General features: G+C 36.2%; 2 protein-coding genes across 2 annotated transcripts in view; one reads left to right on the top strand and one right to left on the bottom strand.

The window, feature by feature from the left end:
- Positions 1–26,994, bottom strand: part of MCPH1 (microcephalin 1) — a 124,999-nt gene that overhangs the window by 18,678 nt on the left and 79,327 nt on the right. The gene's annotated exons all lie outside the window — the stretch shown is intronic.
- The window catches only part of ANGPT2 (angiopoietin 2), a 42,368-nt gene continuing 32,323 nt past the window's right edge, over positions 16,950–26,994 (top strand). Inside the window, exon 1 of the mRNA XM_053937903.1 lies at positions 16,950–17,393. Within this exon, the coding sequence (XP_053793878.1) occupies positions 17,109–17,393 (285 nt within the window). The 5' untranslated portion in view covers positions 16,950–17,108. The remainder of the gene's footprint in view (positions 17,394–26,994) is intronic.

The following is a 26,994-nucleotide window of genomic DNA, read 5'->3' on the forward strand; positions in this document are numbered from 1 at the left end:
TAACATCATAGTTATCTACCTCCTTCATGTTAGATTAAACCCAGAAGTTCAATAATAGTACTCAATAAAATCTGTAGAGTTTGGCCTTGCTTTGTGTTGAAACTGCAGCTGTTTCAAGGCACTTACAATGTACCTTGAGTCAGGCAGGAATCTCTGAGGCTAGGCAAAACTTCAGTAGTTTAGTAGATCAGTTCCAAAATTTTGGAACAAGTTTTTCAGTTTTAACATGATAGTGAGGACACCTTTAAACTAATTCTTAAATGTGTATTAAACGAATTCTTAAATGTGTATTTTCTTTGATTTTAGAAAGTTAGTACTAAACAGAGTTTTTATACTTTTCCCCTGGATTGTCCTGATATGTTCAAAACATATTAGTTTAAAAGATAGATACTAATTAATAGTTACTGTTAAAACAGCCAACAAAATTCCACCCCTCAGGATTGCTGTCCCTCAGGCAAACACACTGCTGTTAGACTTCTCTCTCTATAATAGATTTAAAAGTAGGCATGACATGCAGCAAAGACTATTGAAGGTGAGCAGAATCAGGCTGCCTCATCTCCACAGGTAAAAGCCTCTCATGTGAATCACTGCCAGAATTTCCTGCTTGAAATGCATTTGATAAAACCTCCAGGCCACAAATAAATCTGGTAGAATAAAATATGGGTAAAGTGTGACCTTTCATTCAGATTGGGGAAAAAAAAGTACAGAAATATTCTTCAAAGATCAAAAGGTCCCTGGTGCAGACACTATCCTTTGTTTTGGATTTGTACAGTGTATTGAAATACAAACTCTGCTTTCATGTTCAGTGGAAAATAATGAAGAAATACTACCTTTGTAATAGTAATATACTAACTAGCAAAGTGAGGCTCTTTTTTGATTGCAGCCTCTGGGACCAACTTCAGGCAAATATTAAATAATATTTTTAAAAATTATGAATCTAGCCCATCTTTTAAATACTTGTGATAAATAACTTCAATACACAAGACATAAATCAATGTAAGAAAAACATGACAATGGAACTTCTTGTCTTTGAAAAAACCTCCAAGGTCTACAACAGAACCTCATCAACACATAATAAATCACAAAACAGTAAGAACAAGTACAGAAGTATATTAATATATAAAAACATATACTCACAGGAACAGTAAGTCAAAATCATCTTTACAAAGTAAATCAGCTGATGATGGAATTTAGTTTGACAACTATCTTATGAATACATTTTAAAATTGATTTTTTTTTTTGGGTTTGTGTGGTTGGAGCAAAGGTATGTGAGTTAGGCATCAAAGGAGGCTATTAAAATGCTTTCATCAGGGAAACTAAGACTAGCAGGACAAAATCTGGCACGTATTGAAGGAGTATTTTCTTCATATTAGTTGTGAATTACTTCAGCCTAAATTTTGGAGGATAGAATTCTGCAGTTAAGACTGTACCTTAGATACACTTATGAAAGTGCCTGAGAAGATGAGCTATATCAGCTAAAATGTACATTCTAAAGCTCTCAGGAGATGTAATTGAGAAATACATTCAGAAAAATATCAGGTCTGTAGGCAGTGATCCTACACTGTGGAGACACTGTCATGGACTTCAGTGCCATATTCTCTTCCAAGAACGTGAACAGAGTTGAAGTACAACTTTTTGCTTATGACTAAATAAAGAAACAGCAAGGAATTTTTTAAAAATAAGGGAATTTAAATTAAATAAATAAGATCCACTTTTGCTGGAACCATTGCATGACACGGTGTTTTGAGGGAGTCAGATTTGTAACTAATTTTATTGCCTGGATATAGTGTACTACAACTATAATAAACAAAAGCCAACAAGAGCATCTCAACAGCTCCACTAAAATTGGCAGACCAGAAATTTTCCCCTCCCAACATAGCTATAAAGAGTCTCCACAAAGTTCTACCATATTTTGGCTTCTTCAGCTATTCCATCTAGAACTACTACTGTTAAATAAATGATAATATAATGATAAGAGCCCATAATTCAACACATTTTTCCTCTTATAAAACAACAGTTCTTGATATACACACTCTTCTGTGCTACGTAGAAGTAGCTCTTTACAAGTTCACCTTTTAAATAAATGGAATATATTTTGGACTGACAGCATTCAAACTATTACAGATAAACACTGCACATAAGCCTGATTTACTGTTACACAATAAAATACACATAAACAAATAAAATACACATAAACACTTTCCTTCTACCATAACAAGTGTGAGGATCAAGTAAGACAAAGCAGGATTTCTGAAGCTTTAGCTGTATAACCCCTGTGGGGCTCCAATGGCTTAACCAACAAAAAATCATTATATGCAGGAGCCAGGAGGTTTTCTAGCATGTCCTGGTCTCATGAAACTCTCATTCTTCAATTTTGTTCATATATGGAAGACAGAACTCCCAATTCTTCTGTCACTACCATTCATACATGCAGTAGGTTTCACTCATAAAATACTGAACATGTAGAGAAACCTTTTTTACTGAAGGATAAAGGTATTTAGATGGCAGTGACTAAAACAACCGTGATATTTCTAGGCATTATGATAATATATATTACTTACAGTAGGAAAAGAATATTAAAGCTAAAAGCTGATTATTAGCATCAAGCACTTTTGCAAAGTGTACGTGACCATCTGCCAGTGAGCTTGTAATGAATCATACAGACAAACACAATCACAGTGCAACATCACCAGAAGAGAAAAGACAAAGGCACATAGATTTGACTGTGTTTTTTTCTACCGTGGAAAAAAGATCAAAGTAAAACTTTGATTGTGGTTTTAAATGATAACACAGTTTCCCCAAGTGCTGATTTTCTAGAAGTGTAAGATTACAGTTCAGATGATAATGTAAAAGCATGCGTAATGCATGCATAATGTGCTACAATTGCAGCAAAGTAGAAATTTACCAAATCTACATCAATAGAACAATAGAAACATCTGTTCTTCCTCGCAATTAATATTGGCCTGGATCTGTTCTTATTACCTGTATACCACTTTCAGCTTCTTTACTGCAGTCTTTGCTTGCTCTTCTGGTACTTTGTTATCCCCTTCTAAACACATCCCAGTGTTTCTTTTCATTTAAGAATCATGTCTTTTCAAGAAACTCAGAAAACAACCCCAAAGCAAACAAACAAAACCTGCAGTTTTGTTTTATGAAATGTAGTCTATATGCTGAGAAAATTCTGGACTAGAACAAGCTGTCAACAACCTTCTTTTAGCAAAAAATTTACATTCACTCATTTTTCATTTCCATGTTAGTCCAAACTAGTCAAATGCAGAGAGGAAACTAGTGGCATACATCACAATTACAAGCAAAATAAACAGTGAAAAGTTTTTGTGACCAAAGTGTACCAAGGCAGCAAGATTCTATTAGTCAGATATATTGTACTATAAGCAAGGACCACACAGGGGTAAAAAGGAATTACAGAACTATTTTTATCCTGTAAAATTAGCAATGTAGATAAAACAGAGCAGTTTTTAGGAGCTAATTGGGGTGTTAAAGTTATTTTTAAGTCATTGCAGAACACAATCATGTGCTCCTAGATTATAGTCATGTGCACAGATTCAGCACATCAGCCAGAGAAGCCACAGAAGCAGGTGGGTGTCCTTCCCAGGATGGACTCCTGAGCAACAATCACATGCATCCATAAAGTCCAACAGGTTTCTAGAACTGTATTATCTTGGCTATTTTGTCATGTATGCTATGTATATCTGAGTATACTACATTTTTAAAAACAAATTTTAGATAAAATTGGCCTTTTGACTCAGCAGGTCTTTGTGAATTAACATTTAAAGGACGTATTCCACAAAAAATGATGCTATGTCTTCTTCCTTCCAGTTTGAGCCAATTTCCCTGGTATGGAAGCAGGATGTACTCCAAGTTCTCATGTCTTCACTGGTAATAAAGGATAAAATTAGTGCCAGGCTCAACAATCTATCTTTATTAAATAAAAATAGTAATTTATATACGCATCCTGAATATGTAAAATTTCCTTCTTTTCTTGTCTGTTAGCAATGTGTTGAATACAGGAATTATTCTGAGTTTCACACATGTAACACAGAGAAAGAAACAGCAGTGAAGGACTAGAATACTACAAAAGCAGAATATAATTTACACAAAGTAATAGCCTGGTAGTACCTTTTTAAACCTAGGATGTAAAGTGAGATGCCAAGTAGATGATTATTGCTCTCTCTTGTAATATAGTTAATACTAAAACAGAAAACATGATAAATGAAGGTAAATAGTCTCAGGGTTCCTTCCATTAAACTGGCAGTTGAAATGCTTAAAAAATCCTCCACATGCATTAACCTGAACATTATAAAAGTTCTACCTGCAGCCACAGTAAGTTTTAGCAAGTGAAACTTGTATGTGAGTGTGGATTGTATTGTAGACAGGAACCCAATTCTAATTTACTTTGAAGTTTTCTACAGCATCCAAGGTATTGAGAGGACTTGCTTCTTATTAGGTACAATAAACACATACATGCCAATAAAAAAGGAGTTGAACAGTATTAGATTTATAAATAGATACAAGAAAACAACATCTTGGAAGCAATGCCAAATAGGCAGATGTTATCAGTATTTACTTTCACATTCTGGAAATGTGGAAGGAAGGTCTTACAATGGGACTTCAGAATTTACATTTCTGGGAGTGCAAACTGAACTATTCAGAAACCAGGATTCTAGCTTTCAAAATCATGCTAAAAATATGGTTTATATTTACTTGCTGCCTTCTACTGCCATTTTGCAGAGAAACATTTTCATGTTTCTGTAACCATAAGGAATAGAACTATTTCCCCTAAATTTAAGCTATCATTTCTTTCCTAATCTAATTAGTTCATAATCTAGGACATAACTGACATAAAGGACAGAGTAACATAATCACTGGCAACACCCAAAAACGAAGGCAAGATTTATCTTTTACCCCAAAACTCTTGAGAAAATGTGTAACAGCTGCAATTTCAAATACAACCTGAACTACTCAGGCACAGAACACAAAAGACACAAGCTCATAGATCAGAGATACATTCTTACCTAAAGATGCAAAGGGAGACATACTAGGATTTTTGGAAGTGTCTAAATCTACACTGAGAACCTCTGAAAATCTTTCATTCATTTATGAACATTAAACATTTTAAAGTTTAGCACAAAGCATTTTACACTATAGAATACATGGCTATTCCAGTTCAGAGACATGGTTAAAAGTTGACTCTAGCAGCTGAGACCGGAGCAGAATATAAAAATTAAAGACAGAATAAGGATTTAGTAATCACTTATTCCTCTGGTTTTATTCTCCTGCCTGTAACTTTTATTTCTGCTGAGCTTGGCAGATATCCCACAGAATGGGGGATGTCCAGCATTACACAGTCAAGTCTTATGTCTCATATGAAAAGCATATGGAGTATGGCTTTCCACATATTTTCATTGAAACCAGGCTGATTTTCAGATGCCTAGTAAACTGGAAAATGACACAATGCATAAATGGATAAAACCTTCATGTACAGCAGATGCACTACCAGCTACAGTGTATTTGATGTCCACATGCAGAGCTGTTACACAGTCCCAAACACTGTCCTGAATTTCAACAATTAGTATTTAGGATTCACAATTCTACCTTTATTGAAGAATATTAACTAGGAAAAAAAAAAGACTAAAAAGAAAAGGACAAGATAAGAAATCCTCTCTCCCTTATTTCCAATTCTGAATACTTTAATTTCTGTTTGTCTTCTGTTCATTAAAATTACTTCATTCCACCAGATGTGATATGGTGCAATACTTAGTAAGCCATCTGCGAGTTCATTTTTTTGGAAACAGGTGCCTCCTTCTGACATGGAAGAGCCAGAAAAGAGATGGAATTTGATAAATGAACATTTAATAAAGTTTCAAACATTGAGAAATCAATGAAAGGGAACCAAGTTTCACTTATTGTAAAACCTGATTTGGACCAGCCACAAAAGCCAATATTTGAACTAGTGGTAACATCTCTTGAAAATGCTTCCAATTGTTTAACTAGTCCACAGAATGTTTGGTGAGAAATCTGTATCTTTAAAAAAAATTCTCACTGTGTAAAGCTAATGCAAATGGCAACTGTGTGAGGATTCACACATTCTGGTTTATTTTAAAAATACACTTCTATTTCAAATAAAGACAGTTCTTGGCTACTGTTCACATCATTAACAATTTTAAAAGCCTTGGGCCATTCTCTGTAAGCAGGCACAGGGCATCTGCAAATTACAATAATGCAGAACAGACTCACATTTTGTTTACTTCAGCAGCTTCTGATCATTTTCCATTACAGATGTATCACAAAAAGGTTCTGACTGATACTAGAAAAGTCTTCTAAATGAGAAGCCCCCAGTTTGCCTTTAAAACATCACTTTTTTTTTAGTCCTCGAGGCTATCAGTTTATTGAAATAGCCATCTTAAAAGCATGTGTTATTTTTCTTTATTGGGTGTACTGTAGTCTAAAACTGTGGGCCAGCAGAGTTAGGTCAGAGCTAAGTGAGCACAGATTTTCTGCCCCCAATGCAGAACCAGCAAGGTAAAAAGATATGAATATAAAGAAGCCCACTTCACATCAAATAAATATTCAAAAATAGAGGTTTTAAAAGTAGAGAAATTAAGCTATCACAAGTTAATGAAGAGCAATCTGATTTTGATGTAAAATTTGTGGCGTTTTCAGTTCATGATGTCCATGAAATGCATTTAAAAATTATTCACTGTAGATATTATGTTTAAATAAGTTTTCTTTAAAAAAAAATCTGAAAGCAAAAGCAGCAATCAAGCCATTGATAATTGAGAATAAATTGTCATTGGAAATAATAAATTGGTTGGAAACTTCTCAGCCAAGAAGGTTTTTGTGCGGGCAATAATAGTCTATGAAGCAGAGTCTCACTCTGATGTTTTTAGCAATTGGAATAACTGTGTTCTTTTGCATGTCATTGATGGAATTAATAATATAAAATTAAGCTGTCACAATATTGCAAAGAAATCTGAAACCATAACAATTTCCAGTATTAAACCCACTGCTGCCTTATATTGGAGTAATTGTGCTTAACAGTTTTCAGGCATTAATATTAGCTTGTGCCTGATAGGTTGATCAGGCTTGTGCCTGATAGGTCTGTGAGAAAATGCAAGAATTATTTCAACTATATTAATTATAGTTTTATCATCTGAAGAGGGATATTTTTTCCTATAATCACTTTTCACATGGAGGTCCAACATAAACATTTTTCTTTCTTTCATCAAAGTCATGAGGTTTGATGACAGAAATGAAGAGATGAAAAAGCTTATTAAATCACTTTATTCATACTGCTGCCAGCACGGGATTTTCCTTTACATTTTTCAGTGTTTTGCCATCTGCATTACTCATACAACAGGGATTCCATCGCTTCTCATGAGAGGCTTTTCTACAGTCTCATAGATCTTAGCTTCAGAAGATATATCTTTATACTCTGTATGAAATTAAAACAAATTTTAGGCCATGACTCCCTACAGTTTCCCTGCATGCTGTAGTGCTGCCTGGAATACTTCCCAGCTGGCTGAAAACTCAGTCCATTGCTAGTCCATCCTTCCTCACTGTGGGCTGCACTGGGGTTCCAGAACAGTCCCTGCTTAAACATTTTGACAGGCATTTAGCAAAGGTATAGTGCTCTTAGCCTTGCAAAATGTGCCTACAGTGTAAAAGAATTATGTTTCCAGGGTGAACAATCTATTTAGACCAAATTTCTTACTGGCCTGTTTTTTTTTTTTTTTTTAATCAATTCACTGCCCAAGTGAATCCATTACCAAAAGAGAAGATAGGCAAAAAAACACAGTTTGGATACAGAAGTCTGATAACTGTAATAAAATAAAAAATACAGATAATATACTAACAACAGCGCTTTAAGATGAGACAATGAAACACATATGAAATGTCAAATAACCATTACTTATTTCCATAAGTTTCATGACATTCATTTCACCTAACTTCTGCTGCTCTCATCTGAACTTGTTACCCAAGAATCTCCTTGTGATCAACAGAGAGAAATTTCACTGACTCCACAAGTAAATCTTGGTTGACCTGATATATACATTTAATCAAAGAAGGGCACCTTAACACCATACACAAGGATACAATCTTCATTAATGCAAGAAGAAAATATTCTAAGCTGGCTGAGTTAGGAGACGTCATTTCAGGACATCATCTAGTAAATATTTGAATGCATGGATTTTGCTTCCTAAAAATTATACTCAAGTGGGTGAACAGGGAAAGAAAAGCAGAAATTAGTAGAAGAACATCAGCTGATCACTAATTTAATGAACTAGAAATAAAGTTATTTATGTTCAAGACAAATTCTATTCACTGGGCATTGATATTAGAGCTCAAGCCACAATGCTGAAGCAGTAACAAATCAGAATGCATAATTTAAAACCAAAGATGAAGCTTTATTAGTTACTTATAATAGAATTTGATAATAGATTTGACTGAAAATATTGACATAAAAATCAAGTAAGAGCATAAAAATACAAGCAAGATGTTCTATAATCAAGCTTAGCCTCCAGCTAATAAGCTAAGATTGAACTATTTGATTTTTAAATAAAAGTTACTTTGGCTGTGGCTAGCCTGAATGTGGATGCATATTCAAACAATATAGACATCACCAATGTCATCTCCAAATTTCCTGTACATATATTTATAGTGAGACAGATTAAAGATTTTTAAAGATTTGAATTTTCTGTGTAGGGAAATTACTCAAGTAACAATTTAGATTTAGACAAAGGTCCAGTAAAAGGACTTTCTAATTGGTTTGTGTTGGGAAGAAAACATACCACTTTAATGATAGGATACTTATAAGAAATTTGGTCTTGTCTGCATATTCCACTGGAGATGGAGGATTATCTTTCCAGCAAAGGATTTATTTGGAGAGATAAAGAACAGAATATTACTCAGCCACTGAGGTACTTAGGTCAATATTTACAGAGCAATAAGTTGTACAGAGGCAAGGAGCCCAAACTCAAAGAAGCCCCTAATCATGGTATCTGTATGCAGCTAATCTTTGTGCTGTCCCATCATGGATTCTGATGCCTCACTAACCAGGGAGAAAAAACCCACTTTAATTCCTTTGCTTGCACAGCAGTAAAACCAACAACAAAAAGAATGCCCAGTTTTTGTGGCAAAATCAGCAAGAGGGTGGGCAATATTTTTGAGAGCTATTACTGAAACATGTTTATTAGTACTGAAAAAAAGAAAATATTTATCTTTATGGAGTGCAAAAATAGTTTGCAGTTGCTCTGTCCACTTCAAATTACACATCCATAATACAGTTCAACAAATATGAATATATGAAAACATGCTGCAAATATTTTTCTTGCACTCCCCATAAAAAGGTTAGTGCATGTACCGTATTTTTTTCTTGAGGGAAACAGATGTCAGGAACCTTGCTGTTGCCGTAAATGTCCTCTCCCTCTCTGAAAGTGTTGTTTATTCCTCTTACACAGTTTTTCACTTCCTTTTCATTCCCTCTTTGACACCAGTTTATCTTTGAATTCAGATCTTAACTTGAACATGCTCTTCGGAAGTGTGACATGCTGTTATTATGAAATAAGTATGCTATTACCAGATGAGAGAACCTTCCGCTAACTTGAGTGACTGCTTACAAGAGAAAGGATTTGAATTACAGGCACTGGGTGATTTGTAAGGCTATCTTACTGTCAACTGCTTACACTTTTAAAAATACATTCCTTTAAACAAACGGCATATGCATTTTTCTTTAGGATGTCAGTAAGGCAGACTTCTCATTTTCCGAAAGTCTTCTGGATTCTTTCAGAGTCTGTTGCCTTTTCACATCAACATAATACAGCATTCACATAATACAACAAAAGTCAAAACCTTACGTAAAGATTTTAGTTTTAAATTGTCCAAATGCACAAAACTGTAATTTAAAAGACATTTTTCAAAGCACAGAAACAGTATATAAGCATGCAGAGTAAGAACATCTGTTACGTTTTTAACTTACAATTCAACAGTAAAGAGTAAATACACAAGTGCTATGGGAACAATTTTTAAAACAGGTTTTAAAGGCTTTTCTACACATTAGCACACAGGTTATTTCATTCAGTTTCAACCAATGATAACCTGTTCAAACAAGTGCTTTATTATGCTTTTCCCAGTATGGGAGATAGACAGGCCACAGCACTTAACATTGTCAGATATTCAGCAGTGCAATTGTAAGATCCTTAACATTAGCTGTAATTTCCATGTTAGTTTTGAACTCATGCTATTTAAGTTTAAGATGTAATTTACTCTTGCTACCAGCTCAAGTTTGCTGTCATCACATAACTCTGAAGAGAATCAGCACAGCCTTTGGGCACTATAGCCAAACTATATAAAAATGTTAAGGAGGAAGGACATGTAGCAACTATTCTTCATAATCCTGGGACTCACTTCCTACTTCTGTATGACTCATCTTTCAAAGATTAAAATAACATTCATTATTAGAAAATGTTTACAGTGAAAGACACTACCATCTGTCCTACAAACAGGAATTTCATTAATGCACAGTAAGAGTATTAGATATGTGCCTACATCATTTGTATAGACTAGAGTTCAATAGATACTTGTGAATTCTACTTTAGATATCAATTACAAATTTGGACTGAAAAAGGAAATCACTATAAAAGTAATGAAACAGCAGAAATTAAGAAGCATTTTGTATTTAACAAGGTTTTGGAATGTGCAAGTGATAACAACAAGAATAAAAAAAACACTATTAATTCATGTTATTGTTATTACTCAGGATGTGATATCATAAAGTCCCAAGCTAAATTAACATAACCAATTATATTTTAGGTACAGTGGCATCAACATACTAAGCACATACATATATACAGATATAATTATGTATATACAGATAATGTCTTTTAATGTTAATATAGTGTTACATTAAAAAAAGTGGGACACCAAAATAAGTCTATAATTTGAAAATATGATCAAATTAAATATCTGATTATCTGAGAAAAGTTATCCCAAGTTTAACCCAAGACAGTCCAGGAAAACCAATCCAGCCAGTGGCTACAAAGAAAGCAATGAAGTTGACATATTGGTAGGAGAGGTGTTGAATTTAGATCTTCCAAATTTGAAGCAATTAAGTAGGTAATGTAATTGTGTGAAGCTCTGATGGTTGTCTAACCATCCTTATGATAGCAAAGTTGAATGCAATTTACAGAGGCAGAACTAATATAATAAGTTTCATAAGCAAGTCACGTTTCAAACATCATGGAGGAGCCAGAGAGATTATGTTACAAAATTCAGTATGTTAATGAAAAGGACCAAGACAGGGGTCCTTAGATGCATTAATGAAAGCATAGCATCAAGAAAGGGAGAGAATAAAACATCATAGACATAAAGAAAACATAACTTGCAGATTATAGATTTAAATGCATTGAAGGATGGTGGCAGTGTCAATTCTTAAAGAGAAAAAGGGAGAATGGAAGAATTTTCAATGGAATACACAAAGTCTGGTTTTGGCTGCATTATGCTTCCACTGGTGCTGTGACATCTAGGAGAAATACTGTGTACTGAAATGATGGATTGGATGTTACAAGGCAAGATGGGAAAAAACAGACTGAGTCACCAAGACAGAGTGGTAAGTGAAATTTTCAGTAGATCAGATTATTGACCTCTTGTCCCTTCAGCAGAAGTACAATCTGAGAACTATTGGGCAAATGCCCTCCCTTGTAAGGAAGGGCACTCAAAGGAGACGTGATGGAACGTCAGAGATGGAACATAAAGTTGATTATGAATTCACAAGATGTTACACCAGATGTTCTGAGTGATTAGAAATAAACTGCAGCTGAGAAAGTGAGTGGAATCCTGAGACTTTCTCAAAGAAGTCATGAGAGACTGGTGCAGAAGCTCAGATGGAATAAAAAAGATAATGAGCAAATGTGGGGAAAGTAGGAATGATTGGTAAGATATTATCATTAATTTTAAAGTGCTAAAAATCTGAACTATGGGTCTGGATGTTTGGCTTATAGGAAAACATAATAACCTATCACTCCTCTCTTTGAAAAAGAATGTAAGATGTAAAAATAGACAAGATTTTCAGCAGCCTAAAATCCAATAGGGTCCTAGATACTGTTCCCTGTTTTTTAAGTTACAAGTTCATGAGTCTTGTCCTTGTTGACATTTGTTCCTGAGAAAAATGCTAAACTACTTACAGTGAAGGAAAATATTTTGAAGACAGCAAATGGAACTATCACAAACTAATATTAAAGTACTAGGAACCAAAGGTGGGAACTTAACATTGAGTGTCAAAATGTGAGGAATATAAATACCAGGAATATATAAAATAATATATTAATTTATTCCATGTTTCAGATGATTTTTCATCTCAGATTTGATTTTAAAGTTACATTACAGCATTTTCATTTACATACGTAGATCAAATATCCCTGTAAGAATGCAGCACCAAAGCCTACTTGTTTACATGGTCTTGCCTTTAGTTTGCACATATTTTATGATGTAGTTCTCCCTTCCTAAAATAAGTACACTGCTGAACTGAGAATTTATCTACTAAATCAACATCTTGAAAGTTTTAGGTGGCAAAGTTTGCAGATAGCAAACTAAAGCTAAGTCAACATTTTCTTATATTTCTTAAGTTTATATGCTTCCTTTTCTATCAGAGATCTCACAAGATCTCTGTATCTGCCTGTCAAACAGAAGCTGTGCAGCTGTAAGTAAAATGGAAGTTGGAAAGATAATGCTAGTAGAATTCAGGCATCTCTCTCAAAGCAGCCTAGTCATCTGCTGTATGGAAGAAACCCACGATTGGCTGAGTAAGGGAATTTACTGTTTCCCAGGAAAGGAAATTGCCTGCACACATCTGGCAAAATGTTCTAAATGTTTAGTTTTGACAAAATACACATTTCAGCTCTGCTTATAAGGTGAGTTCTGTAGAGTGGGTATCTTCTTTCTAAAAAGGGAAAGATCTAATCTGTACTTTAAATATACCAATCCACTATTTGGTATTTTATGGCATATACTGTATACACTCAGCTCTAAAGCAAGCAGGAACTCACAGGCTGAAAGCTATATTTTAGTTTACAGGAAAAATGTATCATGAATGTAAATACAACACTCCATATCGACAGCAGAAATGAAAGATGAAGAGAACAACAAACATGAAAGAAATACTGAGAGGATGTGACTAGCCTGAATTATAACTTTTTACTTAGTTTCTGACATTTATAAGACTCCATGCCAAATTATTTAAATTCCTCCCTACTTCAACATGTCTAACAAAGAAATGGTCGTTCTCATAACTGACAGGGGACAGATCTTCTCAGTCATTCAGTTCTCAGAATAAGCCCTCCCTTTCAAGCAGACTTGTTAAAATGCCTCTAAGGCTCAGTAAAAAGGCTGTGTGCAGGCATCTTCCTTCCTCTTCCTCAGATTTCAAGGACAAAAATGGATTTAACTTGCCTTACTTTTCACACCAGTTTTCTAAATTTAGCTGTTACTACTTTCTTTTCCCCTGAACTCTGACTGGCTTTGACTCTCTGGAGAGGCAGAGAAGACCACTTCCTCCTCCACAGCTGGGAAAGCTGCTCCCAAAAGGATAGAAAGGGTGAAGGATCACAATCTACTGCTCCAAAAGATGCACCAAATACGGCACTAAGCTGCAGCGAAGGGTTAAAGGGATGTGTATTTATTTCGTTGGCAAGGTGAACAATCTCTAACTTTCCTGGACAGTGGGAAAAAGCACCTCATTAAAGCAATATGAGTCCACTGGACCCAGACTGGGAAACAGCAAAACCCTCTCTCAGTTACGTGTGGGAGGGGGTTTGTATTTCAGTTACTGCCCCTACAGCCTGGGCTTATCAATGAAAGCTTGGGGAAAACTTTACCATGCTGCACCTCAGATGTTACTCCAAGACCTAGATGAGAAGTACAGTGAGTAGAAACGAAGTGGTGGTGCCTGCTGTGCTGGTAAGAGTCTTCCATTAGGAGTTTGTTGTCACTTCTCAGAATAATACCTGTGCTTTCCTTACCTTTTCCCCAAACTGCAGACAGCTGCCATAGCAACTGGCCATTTACTCATTCATTCATTCACAACAACAACAACAACAACAACAACAACAAAACAAGACACAAAAGCAAAGCCCAGCTTAAATCACAGTAAAAGGTGAACTTGTTTCTCTTTCCAGTATTCCTACAACCACAGTTCTCCCTAGTGGAGGCCCAGGATACAGCAAGGCTTTCTAGGCAGTCTCCAAATTCAGTTTTGCTCCTGGCCTCATTACAGCAACAAGGGCCTCCCAGGGTCATGCTTTGGCCTTTCATAAAGGAAAACAGACTCGAGTTCAAACCTTTAGAGAAATTCATCTCTCCTCCAAAACCCACCAAAACTGAGCTGCCAGATTACAACGGTGCTGTGACTCATTAGGGTAGCATACAGATGGCAAGCTTTTTAGCCATTCAAAACCTACTGATTTAATCAAGCCTCTCATGGAGATCCTGTCTAATGAACTCTCAGCAGATTCTCCCTTACATCATGTCTTTTATATGTGTTCAGTTCCTTTAGTACAGCTCTAATAAGTAAAAAGAAAATTTCTAAAAGACTACACTGCTCAGTCTTATATTTTCATTTAATATATAATTAAAGAATTAAAAAAAAAAACCCATGAAACTATAATCAGAAAAATAAAGATTATCCTCCAGTTCTTCTTCACTAAGAGACAGATATTTCCAGGGCTGAAGCAATCTAATTTTTAGCACTACTCTATTGAGTAGTGGTGGTGAAAGGAAGGATTACTAGTATGATATGGCCCTTTATTTTTTGGGGCTAGCTGTGCAAGGAAAACAGGGAACAGACTAATTTAAGGACAAGTTGCAATGGGAAATTCTCATTTAACTTAGCAGATTAATTAAAGTACCCAAATAACAGAAAATACTGGATTGGAATGTCTGGTTAGATAGAAATGCTTCACACAGTCTAATGCATTAATCTAATACTATTTGCTGTCTTCATTGGATAATAGTAGGTTGGTCAAGTGTCTTGCAAAGACTGTTATTCACATGGAATTAAACATTCTTTTGAGACTTCAATTCATTGAAAATTAGAAATCAGTATACAACAAGTCTGAAACTTTGTTATCAGTGCAAGTAGCTGTCATATTTATCTGCTTGGATATTGCAAGACAAAATGGAAGGGATGGGGAATGCATACTTCATACACCAAACCCTCCAAATACATACATTTTGTTGCAAATAATCTTGACTGTTCCAAACATATTACTCTGTTTCCTCTGGTTAGAAGGATGAACAGTGGCACATGAATACTCCACAGAAAAATATCCAACAAATTGGTTTCACTCATCACAGTCCAAATATAATCAGAATCTTTCTGGAATTTGCCAGAATTAAATTCTAAAGATTTTCCTTTCCAGAGCTAACTATGTAAAGAAATATCAGCAGCTTCCAACAATCTAAGATATGAATTTTAGCTGCTACTTTTGACAAACCCTGAACAGAACTTCCATGATATAAAAAAGTAAAGCCACATTAATACACTCTATGAGACAAAGGAAGTTATATAAGAGTCTGTCTTAAGAGATTCTGAGACATGCTGGGATTTTCTTGAATATGAGAAACTTTGGTCAGTAATTCATGTTAATTTGACTAGCACAGCATTCCCTTTGTTTATTTTATTTAAGAAAAATCTATAGTTTTCAGATCCAGACCTAGCCAAAATCTCAGGCAGTTTGTCTTCAGGAGTCAGTATCCCATCACGCTGGTTTCAAGAAGACAAATTCTCCTTACAGAGAGGTAAACTTTTCCAAAATTTCAGTGGCATGGACTCTTTCCCAGGGTAAGGCTAGTAATTTTCCACTTTTTCAAAATAACCGATCATTGCAGAGACCATCGGAATTGGGAAGTAGTCCTTTTTACTCTTACATATAAATTTCAAGTACTTTATTAGAATTTCCCTCCCCTTTTATGGGTATTTCCCACTCCCAAGGGCACAGAATTGGGCTAGGGAGAGCTAACAGGGTAATTCCTTCTCAGCCACTTCCTGAGCCGTGTCTTACTGCCACTGCCTCTGGATGGTTTTTCCTCTCCCATTCCTCGCTAACTTGTGATTTATAACTCTTTTAGCAACATTAGCACTTCCAAAGTTAGCCATGACATAAAGAAAAAAAAGTGCTTTTAAAATAATAAATAAAAAGCTTGTAAACGCTTAACTCTTGAAAGATGTGCCTAAAAATGAGTGTTCATCTCAGAGATTCAGTAAAATACAAATTCTGTGTTCAACTGAAAACCTCTAATTACTGCCCATCATGTTCTCTTTGTAAGGATGTACCCAAGCCCACTTTTGTATTATGCATGGGACAGTGTCTTTCTCCGTAGTTCCACAGTGCATTAAACACCAACTAAATTACATCCTGGTTCAGCACATTTTAAAGAAAAGAAATTAAGAACAAACAGGCCCAGGGACGCGCGTGTGTGTGTGTGTGTCTGTGTGTGTGTGTCTGTGTGTATATTTAGTGGGGGTGGTCGAGGGTAAAGAGCTTAAAAATTATTACCATCGCAAATAATTTACTAGCATAGTTGGAGGCTATCGGAACTGATTGCTCTGTCTAGGAAACGCTTAATTAGAGCCGTGCTGCAGGAATTCGCAGGGGTCCTGCCGCTGCCGGCTCCTCCCTGGGGTTTCCTCTCGCAGCCCCGCTCCCGCCAGCCGCTGCGCGCTGCCCCCCGGCCCTGGCGAGCCCGGGAGGGAGGAGCGGCTCCGCTCCACACGTGTGCCTGCTCTTACCAACTCCCGCTATAAGGGCAGGGGAGCGAGGGACTGGGCTGGCGAGGCGCGGGGGCTCGGCGGGGAGCGGCGCAGGAAGGCAGCGGGCCAGGCGGGGCGGCCGCAGCTGCTTCCCGCGCCTGACAGCTGCGGGCACGGCGGGAGCGGCCGCACCTCCCCGGCCCGCCCGGGGCAGGCAGGCAAGCCCAGCCCTCGCCTGACGGCACATGGCAGCGGAGCGCTCGGCTGCGCCGCAGGTTAGCTAGGGCCGGGCTCTGGCCAGCGCATCCAGGCTCTCTAGGTCCGCCGAGTTACCGCAGGGATTAAAATGCAGCTGGCCGCCTGCTTCTTTTTGGGCTGCGGCATATTCTTAGCTTCAGGATACAACTCCTTCAGTAAGAGCATGGAGACGATAGGCAAGAAGCAGTACCAGGTTCAGCACGGGTCGTGCAGCTACACCTTCCTTCTGCCCGAGGCGGACAACTGCCGCTCCTCCACTCCGTACGTGTCCAACGCGGTGCAGAGGGACGCACCTCTGGACTATGATGATTCAGTTCAAAGACTGCAGCTACTTGAGAACATCATGGAAAACAACACTCAGTGGCTAATGAAGGTAGGGTGATATCATTTCTATCCCAAAAACTTAACATCCTGTTATCTCTTTCAGTGTGACTTTTTTTTTTCTTGAACAGTGCCTAAATTCACAGAGTGCATTGTCTAAGCTAAATTTCTGAATTACCTTTCAATGAAAAAGTTGCTTTGCAGTCTGGGGACATAATACTAACTGGCAAGGAAGACTGAACTGCGCAGTTCTGCAGAGACTGTGCTTTAAAGTTTGTCATTACATTTGAGTTGCTTGGACAAATTACATACACAGATGGACTGTGGGCATGTGTGAAGTTTCTGACATGAGACAAGCAGCCTGAAAAATGTTATCTGAAATGTGATTTCAAAACTTGAATGCAGAAATTAACCTATTAAACCCCACTGAAAAGAACTGTAGTTCTCGCAAAGGCTGCAAGTCAGACTTGCAGTGAAATTAGCCTAGTGAAGTGACAGAATTTCAAGAAAATTCTTTAGTGGATATCCTTTGCATCCTGTAACATTTTCAGTGAAATGTACAAGATTCAAGGGAAAAATAATCTGGAAAAGGTGTTACAGATACCACAGAGCTTCTCAATGCAATAGCACTGGAACTAAAGGAAAATTGACATGTTTATTGCCAAAGTGGCAACATTTGTACCTGAAGGAGTGGGGAAAAATCGCAGCATATATTTTTATTATTACTGGAGAATAAACCTAATCACTATTTCACATTTTTATAGAAATCCATTTGATTTAAAATGCTCTGCAGTTCAACAGATTTTGATTTAAAAAACCTTTATTTCACTACTACCTGGAAAAGTGTTATAGTATAGTCTAATCACATAGTAAATTTATGAGCCTTTATGTGTTGTACCAACATGCCTGTCTTCTAAGCAATAAATATTTTAAGGATTTGGCACTGTATTTCCAAATAGGTGTTCCAGTGATGCCATTATGGTTTCTTCATAGCGAAAGAAATCTGTGTTGCGAATAGAGAGAATTCAGTTTTTTACAAAGAATAGCCGTTTCATACATAGTTACAAAACAATTTTGCATTAGGAGTCACTACTCTCATCAAAGTTACAGAACTCCTGTGATACAACCAATGAAAACCTGCTGGCAAATTTGTGAGTGCTAAACTTCCCATTCCAAAACAAACAGCACAGGGTTTTCATCAACTTGGAAATGAGCCTTGAAGCTTAAATCCAAAATGCATACACTTGAAGGCTCCAGTGTGGAATTCTAAATCTCTCTTTATAGTTTAGGATGCTTAATTTAGAGACACAAATAATGCCAGTTGAGTAGTTTTTTTTTTTTTTTTTTTAACAGGTAAACTTACTTTCCTCCATTTACTTACCTTTCTACTTACTAATTTAAAATGCTCACTATTGTAATGCTAAGACCATAATTAACAGAAGTGCAATATAGGATGAAAAACACACAAAGGAGAACAGTCTAATCTACCCAGCTGCTAAGCAATTTCCTAACATAAATAGTAAATCACCCAACCCTTCAGTCTTAAATACCACTTAAGTAGACAAACACAGTATGGTAAGTGGCATCAGGTAAACAGAAACCAGTAAGCATCCTTATTTAGTAAAAACTATGCTTTTTCCTGTCAGTCCCTGGGAACTCAGTGCCAAGTGGAACAGGATAAGTATCTCTAACCCATTCTTTGGGGGATCAAAAGATAGATTCTGATTTACAAGACAGAGAAATGTTTCTTGTATTTGAGCAAAGGCTTCTAAATAAGATGCTTTAGAACAGCCTGTTTTTTTTTCTAGCTCTTCCACAGCTAAACATCCTGTAAAATATCTACTGTTTGCCTTTTTCACTATTTTAACACCTGCTCTCTATGTCATCTGTTTTGTTCACAAAGAGCCTCCAACAAAAAGTAGCTTTTCCTCAGATTTACTTTGCTAGAGACACCTGGTCTGCAAGTGAAGATAAAAAGCAAACAATAACTTTAAAAGTTGTTTACAGAGTTTACTTGCTTTTTTTTTTTTTTAAGATCACTAATACACAATCTTAGGTTCACATTTCAACCTCCCAAAATGTAGTGCAAGGTCAGTTAAAGTGGGGTGAAGAAATTGTATTTGCTTATTTTTTTTTAGTGTATTGAATGCGTAATACAAGATTGCTTTTACAAATAACCTGACAGTTAGCTTCTCAGCAATTGCACAAAAACCTTCATTGGGTCTTTCTCTTTAAAAGCTATTTGTGTTCATTTAAGAGGCAGAATTGTTTTGTTTTGAAGTTGTGTAAAATATACATGATAAACTTCTAGTGTGAATTAACCTTTAAACATTGTTCCTGAAATATTGCACATCCCCAAACATTTTTACACACCTCCCCCTCTCCTGCCTTTAATCCATCAACTAAAGGAAATGTTCTGTTTCTGAATGAACACTGGGCTGTATGAATGGAACAGCATGGGAAGTGTGTGCTTCATCTGCTTAATGGACAAACACAATGGGAAGAAAATGAGTTAGATATGTCCAGGCTCTTTTCTGATCTGCTCCTGCATAGGAAGAAAACCTTTTTTTCTACAGTTACTACAAATTGCTTCTTTGTGAAAACACATCTTTTTTAATCTGAACTTTAATAATGCATTATGCCACTACTGTATGTGCCATACGTAAAATTGGAGAACGTAGTTTGAAAAGCAGTTTATGTTTAAGCATTCAGATGACAAGCTGGAACAAACCCTTATTCCACCTAATCCACGGTTTAGCAGTAAGCCAGTAAGTGATACTTCAAAGCACAGGCCAAAACACTAGATCAGCTGTGCTGCAATATACCTGAAATGAACTTTCCTCTTTGACTTTTCCTGTCTTGGGATCAATTTGTATACTGAAGTGTAAGATTTTTTTCTAATGTGTGTGTGAGCAGGGAGTGTAAAGCTCTCAATAATAAAATTTTCAATTAACTATAGATGATAGCAGGTTGGTATGCAAGTGAGATACGAGACTGGAAATTTAAAATATAAACATATATGTTGGCTATAATACTTTAGAACTTTCAATATACAACACCAGGTTTTCAGGTATTCCTAAAAGACAGGCAATCCCTTAGGTTCAACAGTTTAACTATTTCTATCTGAACAAATGGCAGCTTTACCATTTGGATCACAGCACTTGTACTCTAGGAATGGCATGTTTTTCAGATATTAAGACACTGAAATAACTGAATGCTGACTTGAATTTGCTTCTTAATATATTGACCGGATCCTATGACTCAGGAGATATGACCGTCCACAGCAATAGTGTAAAAGAAACAGGTCATATTTTCTTATTCTTTCCTGTTACAAACAGTGGAAAACAATGTATGATCAAATTGATGATAGCATCTGGAATACAGGTAATTTATTTGTAGCTTATTAGCAGATCAAAAGACTAGCAAATAAAAATCTGTGTCAGGAGTCAACATTTAAACCCATTACCAGACCTTCATCCTGAACCATCCCAGAAGACTAGGAGGGGGATGCACTGCTGATGGAAATGCAGTATCTTTGGATACGTTTAACTGAGATTCATTTTCCCTTGTATTGATACCCTGAAAGGTTATAATTATTGCTGTATGAATGTCATTTGTCAAATACAAAATGATACTTTGACATGCTGCCATTCAAAGCCATCTGCGCACAATGGATAAGGACAAATATATTGAACAGTGTTGGATTCTGAAGTACTCAAGAAATTATTCTGACTCTGAATCCTACATTCCTTTCTTAAGTAATGCATCTGTTTTTACTTATGGTGAGAAGTGCTTGTTTCTGTCTATCAACGATTATTTGCTAAGCAAAAGAAAACTGGCAGGACTCAAAAGAACATACTTCCTTACTTTCAGATTAGTATGTTACCAGGTAAACTTTCCACACTACTCTGGATGATATAATTATGCAGCTTATTGTTGTAGTTCCTGTAGGTAAATTTCTGTGAAGGGATTTGAAGGGACGCTATTGCATGTGTTTAAAAACTGTGTTATAGAAACCATTTCTGCATCATTCTGCCAATACCAAATTGGTGATATAGGTATGAAGTTGAACAAAATCAAGAAAGAAGATGCAATTTTCTTGTACAGATCTACAATACAAAATTGGAATAGAGAATTCACTTTCTCAAAGATGTTATCAGTAAAAAATGGGATAAATAGTGGCTTACAGAACCAGTCTCTTGCTAGCATTCAAGATATATTTTCCTGTGCTTTGTTTGTTATTAACATGACCATAAATTTGTCGTCTTTGACTAGTCCAAACAGCAAAATAGGAGATTTTTTTCCATCAATTACTGACAGCAAGTGTTTAATTTCCTTTTTTTCTTTCTTTTTTTGTTTTTTATTTCTTCAAGTGTACATATAGGAAATGAGCTTGAAGATTCTTGAATTGCCAGTTTCCAGTTCTTTTTATTTGCATACCCACTTTATATATATAGAATTTAACAGCATAACCTTTAGAATATCTTTGATACTTTGTCAGAGAGACTAAAGTTGGGGATGGCGTTTCTTTTACGGACAATTATTGTTACTGCTCCTTTTTTCTTGTTAATTATGAGAAAATACAGCAATTTGCATCTCACCTCAAATTTACCAAGTAAAACAATAAAGTTTACTTGATTCCTAAGCTATCATGTATGTATTGCTTAGAACGGAAGTTACGCTAGAGCCACAGAAATGGGTTAGACCCACTTCCAACCTTCACAATATGACAACTAGTACCTTTAGTGACTGTTTAATACTGTCCTTTACATACTACAGTATTTGCTTTTGAAAATGTACCATATTCTTTGATTTACAATACTAAGCGGCTTATTTAATACTAAGAAACTTAGTTAACCATCATTTCTTTAATAACCCTTTACATACTTTAATGCAAGAACCTCCTGCTCCACCTGTAATTTCATGGGCTTCTACACAGCTTTAGCTGAAAGCCAGGGTGGGGGCAAAGTAAGATGGTCTTCCTCCACTGTTACTATTGTTATAGGGCTAGAGAGGCAAAACGTTGCCAACTGATTTAGAAGACACAGTCTTACATCTTGCATTTGTGTCTACAACAGAGAGGGGCATCTCTTGGATCTTTGGAACTTTGCAAACCCAGAGTTTCATCAGGTGCCTCAGTCTTTATTAATTAGCCTCCTAGAGTAAGTTCAATCAGCCTCTTCAGCCTGAAGGAGACAAATGGAGGAATGGAAAACTTAAAAGAAATCCCCCTTGAAGAGGCAGATTTGTCAGCATTGCTGAAGAACTTACAAAAGCTAGCATGCTGCATGGCTCTCATCCTAACATACTACTTCAGCACTGAAGTTTGTAAGCCTGAAAATTCAGAGATAATAGGTAGAAGGTACAGCTGTGGACTAGACTGCAAATATTATATGAATATATAGATAAACATTATGTTTCCCACTTGTTAGAAAGCAGCTTGAGTACAAGAGTCAAATCAGGATGGCTTTTCCATAAGACTTTGGTGTCTTCCTATTACCACATCCTGACAGAATAATAGAATAGCAGATTGGTTTGGTTTGGAAGGGATCTTCAGAGATAATCTAGTTCCAACCCCTCTGCTGAGAGCAGGGCCATCTTCCAGATCAAGTTGCTCAAAGACCTATCTAGCAAAACCTTGAACACTTCCAGGGATGGGGCACAACTTCTCGAGGTAGCCTGTTCCAGTGTGTCACCATTCTTACCATAAAAAACACCCAAAACCACAAACCAAAACAGAAAAACCAACCAACCAAAAAAAACAAAACAACAAAAAAAGCCCAAAGTTCCTGGAACTGGAGATGCAAGTTGTACTTCAGAGAAAAATAGCTCTTGCATCTAGTTAGCATGTTAGGATACTAATGGGAGCCCTAAGGACACTTGTACAGACTGCATAAGGGAAAATGGGAAGAGATGGCTCTTGGGGAAAAAGAAAAAAATCATGTACCTGAAACAAGGATGTCATGCACAGGAAATATTTGGGTAGTCCAAATGCACCCTATGAAATAGCTCACTGGTAATAACAGTGAAAACAATGTGTCAGTGGACCGTAAGTATCACTAGATCCTTCAAAAAAAGGAGAGTTTCTGTGGCACTGAATAAGAAGTTTCAGAAATATGCACTGACAATTTTATCTACCATTTTATTATTTGGACTTCTCAAACTGGCCAGATATAAACTAGAGATGGGGAAAAAAATACGAATGTCAGATAACTTAAAAAGGCAAAGCATTTGGGGAGAAAAAACTATAGCACAGTAATTAAACACCTGGAAAAGCTTTAAAGATATGGCACTTTACACAGCATTAAACCAAATAACCTGATGCACACAGTAAGATAAAAAGTGCTTTACAACTGAAAATACTGTGATCATTTCATTTCCTTGCCCAGACATATTTCTAGGAAATGGGGCAGAGGAAAAATGTATTTATTCTCTGATGAGAATAAGAGAAATACTTTTTGGTGAAACTGATGTCTATTCCAAGTAAACCAGGCTCAGATGAGATGTTAAAGAAGTCTTCAGGTTACAAAATCCAGATCTATGTTTTGTATTAAAAAAAACCCCACACCTAGATAGTTCTGCAAACACTCACTTTGTCAGTTCTTAAGCTGCCTCGAAAAAGACATTACTACTCCTTAAAAGCTTTTGTAAAATAAATTCTCAGTGTGTTCCAAGTAATTACTGAAAATCCTGTTCGTTTTTATCTGTTTGTGGAACAGGTTAACACTAAATTAAGATGTTGTTTATAAAGCTCAGCAAATGTGTCCTGCAATTTGTATGATTAAATGATATCTATCTCTTCTCTTTCCAACTTCCAGCACATTATGGCTTAGTCTGAAGAGAGAGCAGGAAGCTACAGGAACTTTTCTGCTGTCTTTATACTGCCCATATGAAGCTTTATCAGTTTAGCTAACAATCTTCCAGGAGTCTACTAAGGTCATAATAAGGTCTTACTACTAAAAAGAGAAGGCTGATAGAATATGCAACCCTCTTTCTGTTAACTTCTCTCTCTGTTAATAGAAGTATGCATAGGAATCTAGTGTTCTTCACAGAATTCACTATTCACAGAAGCTGTAAGGAAACATTTTCCTCTCTAGATGAGCAAATACTTCAGAATTCTTAGATGACAGCAACTTTTTTTCCAATTCAGCTGTCTCTGGAGATCTCTTGTTAAAACCACACAGCATGAAATGTCATAGATTTGCTCAAATCCCTTTAATAATGTAGAGAAAAAGTTATTTTTTAGTTTTTGTACTTGCATTCAGGTCTCAAGCATCATGATAGAGCTTTAAAATAAAAACCACCACTGTATAGAGTTCCTTTACTCTCTAGGGAGCAACATATCAAATTTGTATCATTGATTTTGCTTAGGTATTCAAATCAGTGTGTTGTGGTGACATAACAGAGCTTAATATTTCCAGAGAGGGGAAAAAAAAGCCTTGCTTGATTCATTACTGCTCTCTCAATATTAGCAACGGAAATTTTTCTAATAGGCATTCAATTGTTAGACTGTGTAATACCTTTTAGGAATATAAATAATAAGAGATTGAAACTAGCTATTGTGCACTTCAAAATCTGTACTAAAGCATTGATGAGGACCAGAGTAATTCAGTATAAAATCAAAACTATTGTATTAGAGCATTCTAGTGTGGTACAGCATAATCACACAACTGCCATAATTTGTGTACTTCAGAAGCAAAGTTTTAGTATGTTTTTTTAATAAACTGTTTAGCAAAACCACAGGAAAACACACTGAGCAAATGTTTGATCTTTATCACTCCATTTAAAAGAACTTTTTGCCAGGGAGAAAACCTAAAAGTTCTCATCTTTGGAGAAAATAATTGTATCCATTTAAAAATAGTAGGATCTTCTGAAAATCTCTAGTATAAAAATGACTGAGCAGTGTCTTAATCCCTGTCCAAACAACAGCTCTGCAGACCTGTTCATTCTCATGCTGCAGGCACTAAGAGTCATTCACCTCCTGCACTCACCGTATCAGCTTCATCGCTATGCTTGCTTTTTGGTTCAGGCCTGCACCTGATGTGCGTGATCCTGGAAGGAAAAGCCTCTTTGTTCCATTCTGTCAGGGTGTGGGAATGGGGAGACACCCAGCTAAGTGGAAAGGACATTTCCTGGGCAATAGCCATAGCCCCCCTAGCAGCTCCCCCACACGTGATGCGACATCTGTGTGCCGCAGGGCTGCTGCTCATCATGTGACCTGATGTACAGACTTACATGGAGGTACCTGAGTAAGCTGAGAGGTTTCATTTTGATCCCTAGTACCTAGAAATCATTTTAGTTTTGTCTTGCTTGACAGAACTTATAGACATCATGTTATGACACTTCATATATCTGCTTTAGGTCTTTTCCCATGTATTACGTTATGTTCTACACAACAATTTTCCTCATTTTCCATTTACAAGGTGTAACTACCTGCAAGATACTAGTTCAAACCCACAGTTTCAGAATAAAATATAAACCAGCACCTTAAGGAGAATATGCCATTCAGTCAAGAAGCAATAGCCTCATTTTTTCCAGGTTATCAGCTGTCAACTGATAAACTCAGCTGCACAAAATCTTAACATTCAAACACAAAAAAGCTGCATATGAAGACTAAAATACTTGTAGTAATGGAAAACACACTTGCCATACTGCAGTTTGCATTAACAGATACTCTGTCCAGTCAGACAGTTTTCTTACTCAAGAAAATTCCCCAGTGAAGACCTAATGAAAAAAATTTTCTTAGTTTTTTTCTTTTCAGAAACAGGGTAATTTAACTATTCAAATGAAACACTAGTTTCTAGTTTCTTAGTACAACTTAAAAAAAACTGATAAAGTAGGCAAAAGACAGATTAAATTAATAAGTAAAAAATACAAAAATCTTGTGTTTTACTGCTTCTAAGGAATCGACTCTAAAAACCCCCTAAGCTTCCTTGCATGAGGCCTGAACTTTGACCGTATTAACTATCCCTGTGTTTTCACTTATGTTAAACTGTCATCCTGATGCCAGATTTTCTGTCAGATATAATGTTTGCCTATAAATTAATAGTAAATTAAAAAACCCTATTGTAACTGCTACTGCCTTACTGGGAATGTTTTCTGGAAACTACTCTGACATGATGAAACAAAGTTCAAATAACTAGAAAGTAAGCCCCTAGACTAATAACCTAGCCCTTAGAAAGAGTATAAACTGCAACAAATATAAACAATCTGACCCCGTTGAAATCTTCGCACATACAAGCAAGGATTCTGTCAACTACAGTTCACCAGCTAGGCAAGAAAGTTTAAATATATGGTTAAAAATACCCTATTTTTTTCCTCTGACATGTAAGTTTATTTGACTTGAATCTAGAAAAAACTTAGCCATGTCTTGAGTTCAGCTTCTTTGTTATGGTAAACTTTATTATTTTAAAAAGGCTCTGAGGACAGTGTACAAAATCCTTGCTCTGCTCCAAACAAGTAGAAAAATTCCCACTGACTTCTCAGTGAAACTAAAAATACTTAGTTTCGCTAAGTAAGTATTAATAAAACAATATTGAAAAAGTATTTGAAGTTGATAATAGAATATATCAGTATATCAGATTTAAGTATATCAGATTAAGCTTTAAGGCTTAATTCATGTGGACTACCTCTAAGTAAGGATGCTACTGGAA

The sequence above is a fragment of the Vidua chalybeata genome, chromosome 3 (genome assembly GCF_026979565.1).
Source record: "Vidua chalybeata isolate OUT-0048 chromosome 3, bVidCha1 merged haplotype, whole genome shotgun sequence".
Taxonomy (NCBI): domain Eukaryota; kingdom Metazoa; phylum Chordata; class Aves; order Passeriformes; family Viduidae; genus Vidua; species Vidua chalybeata.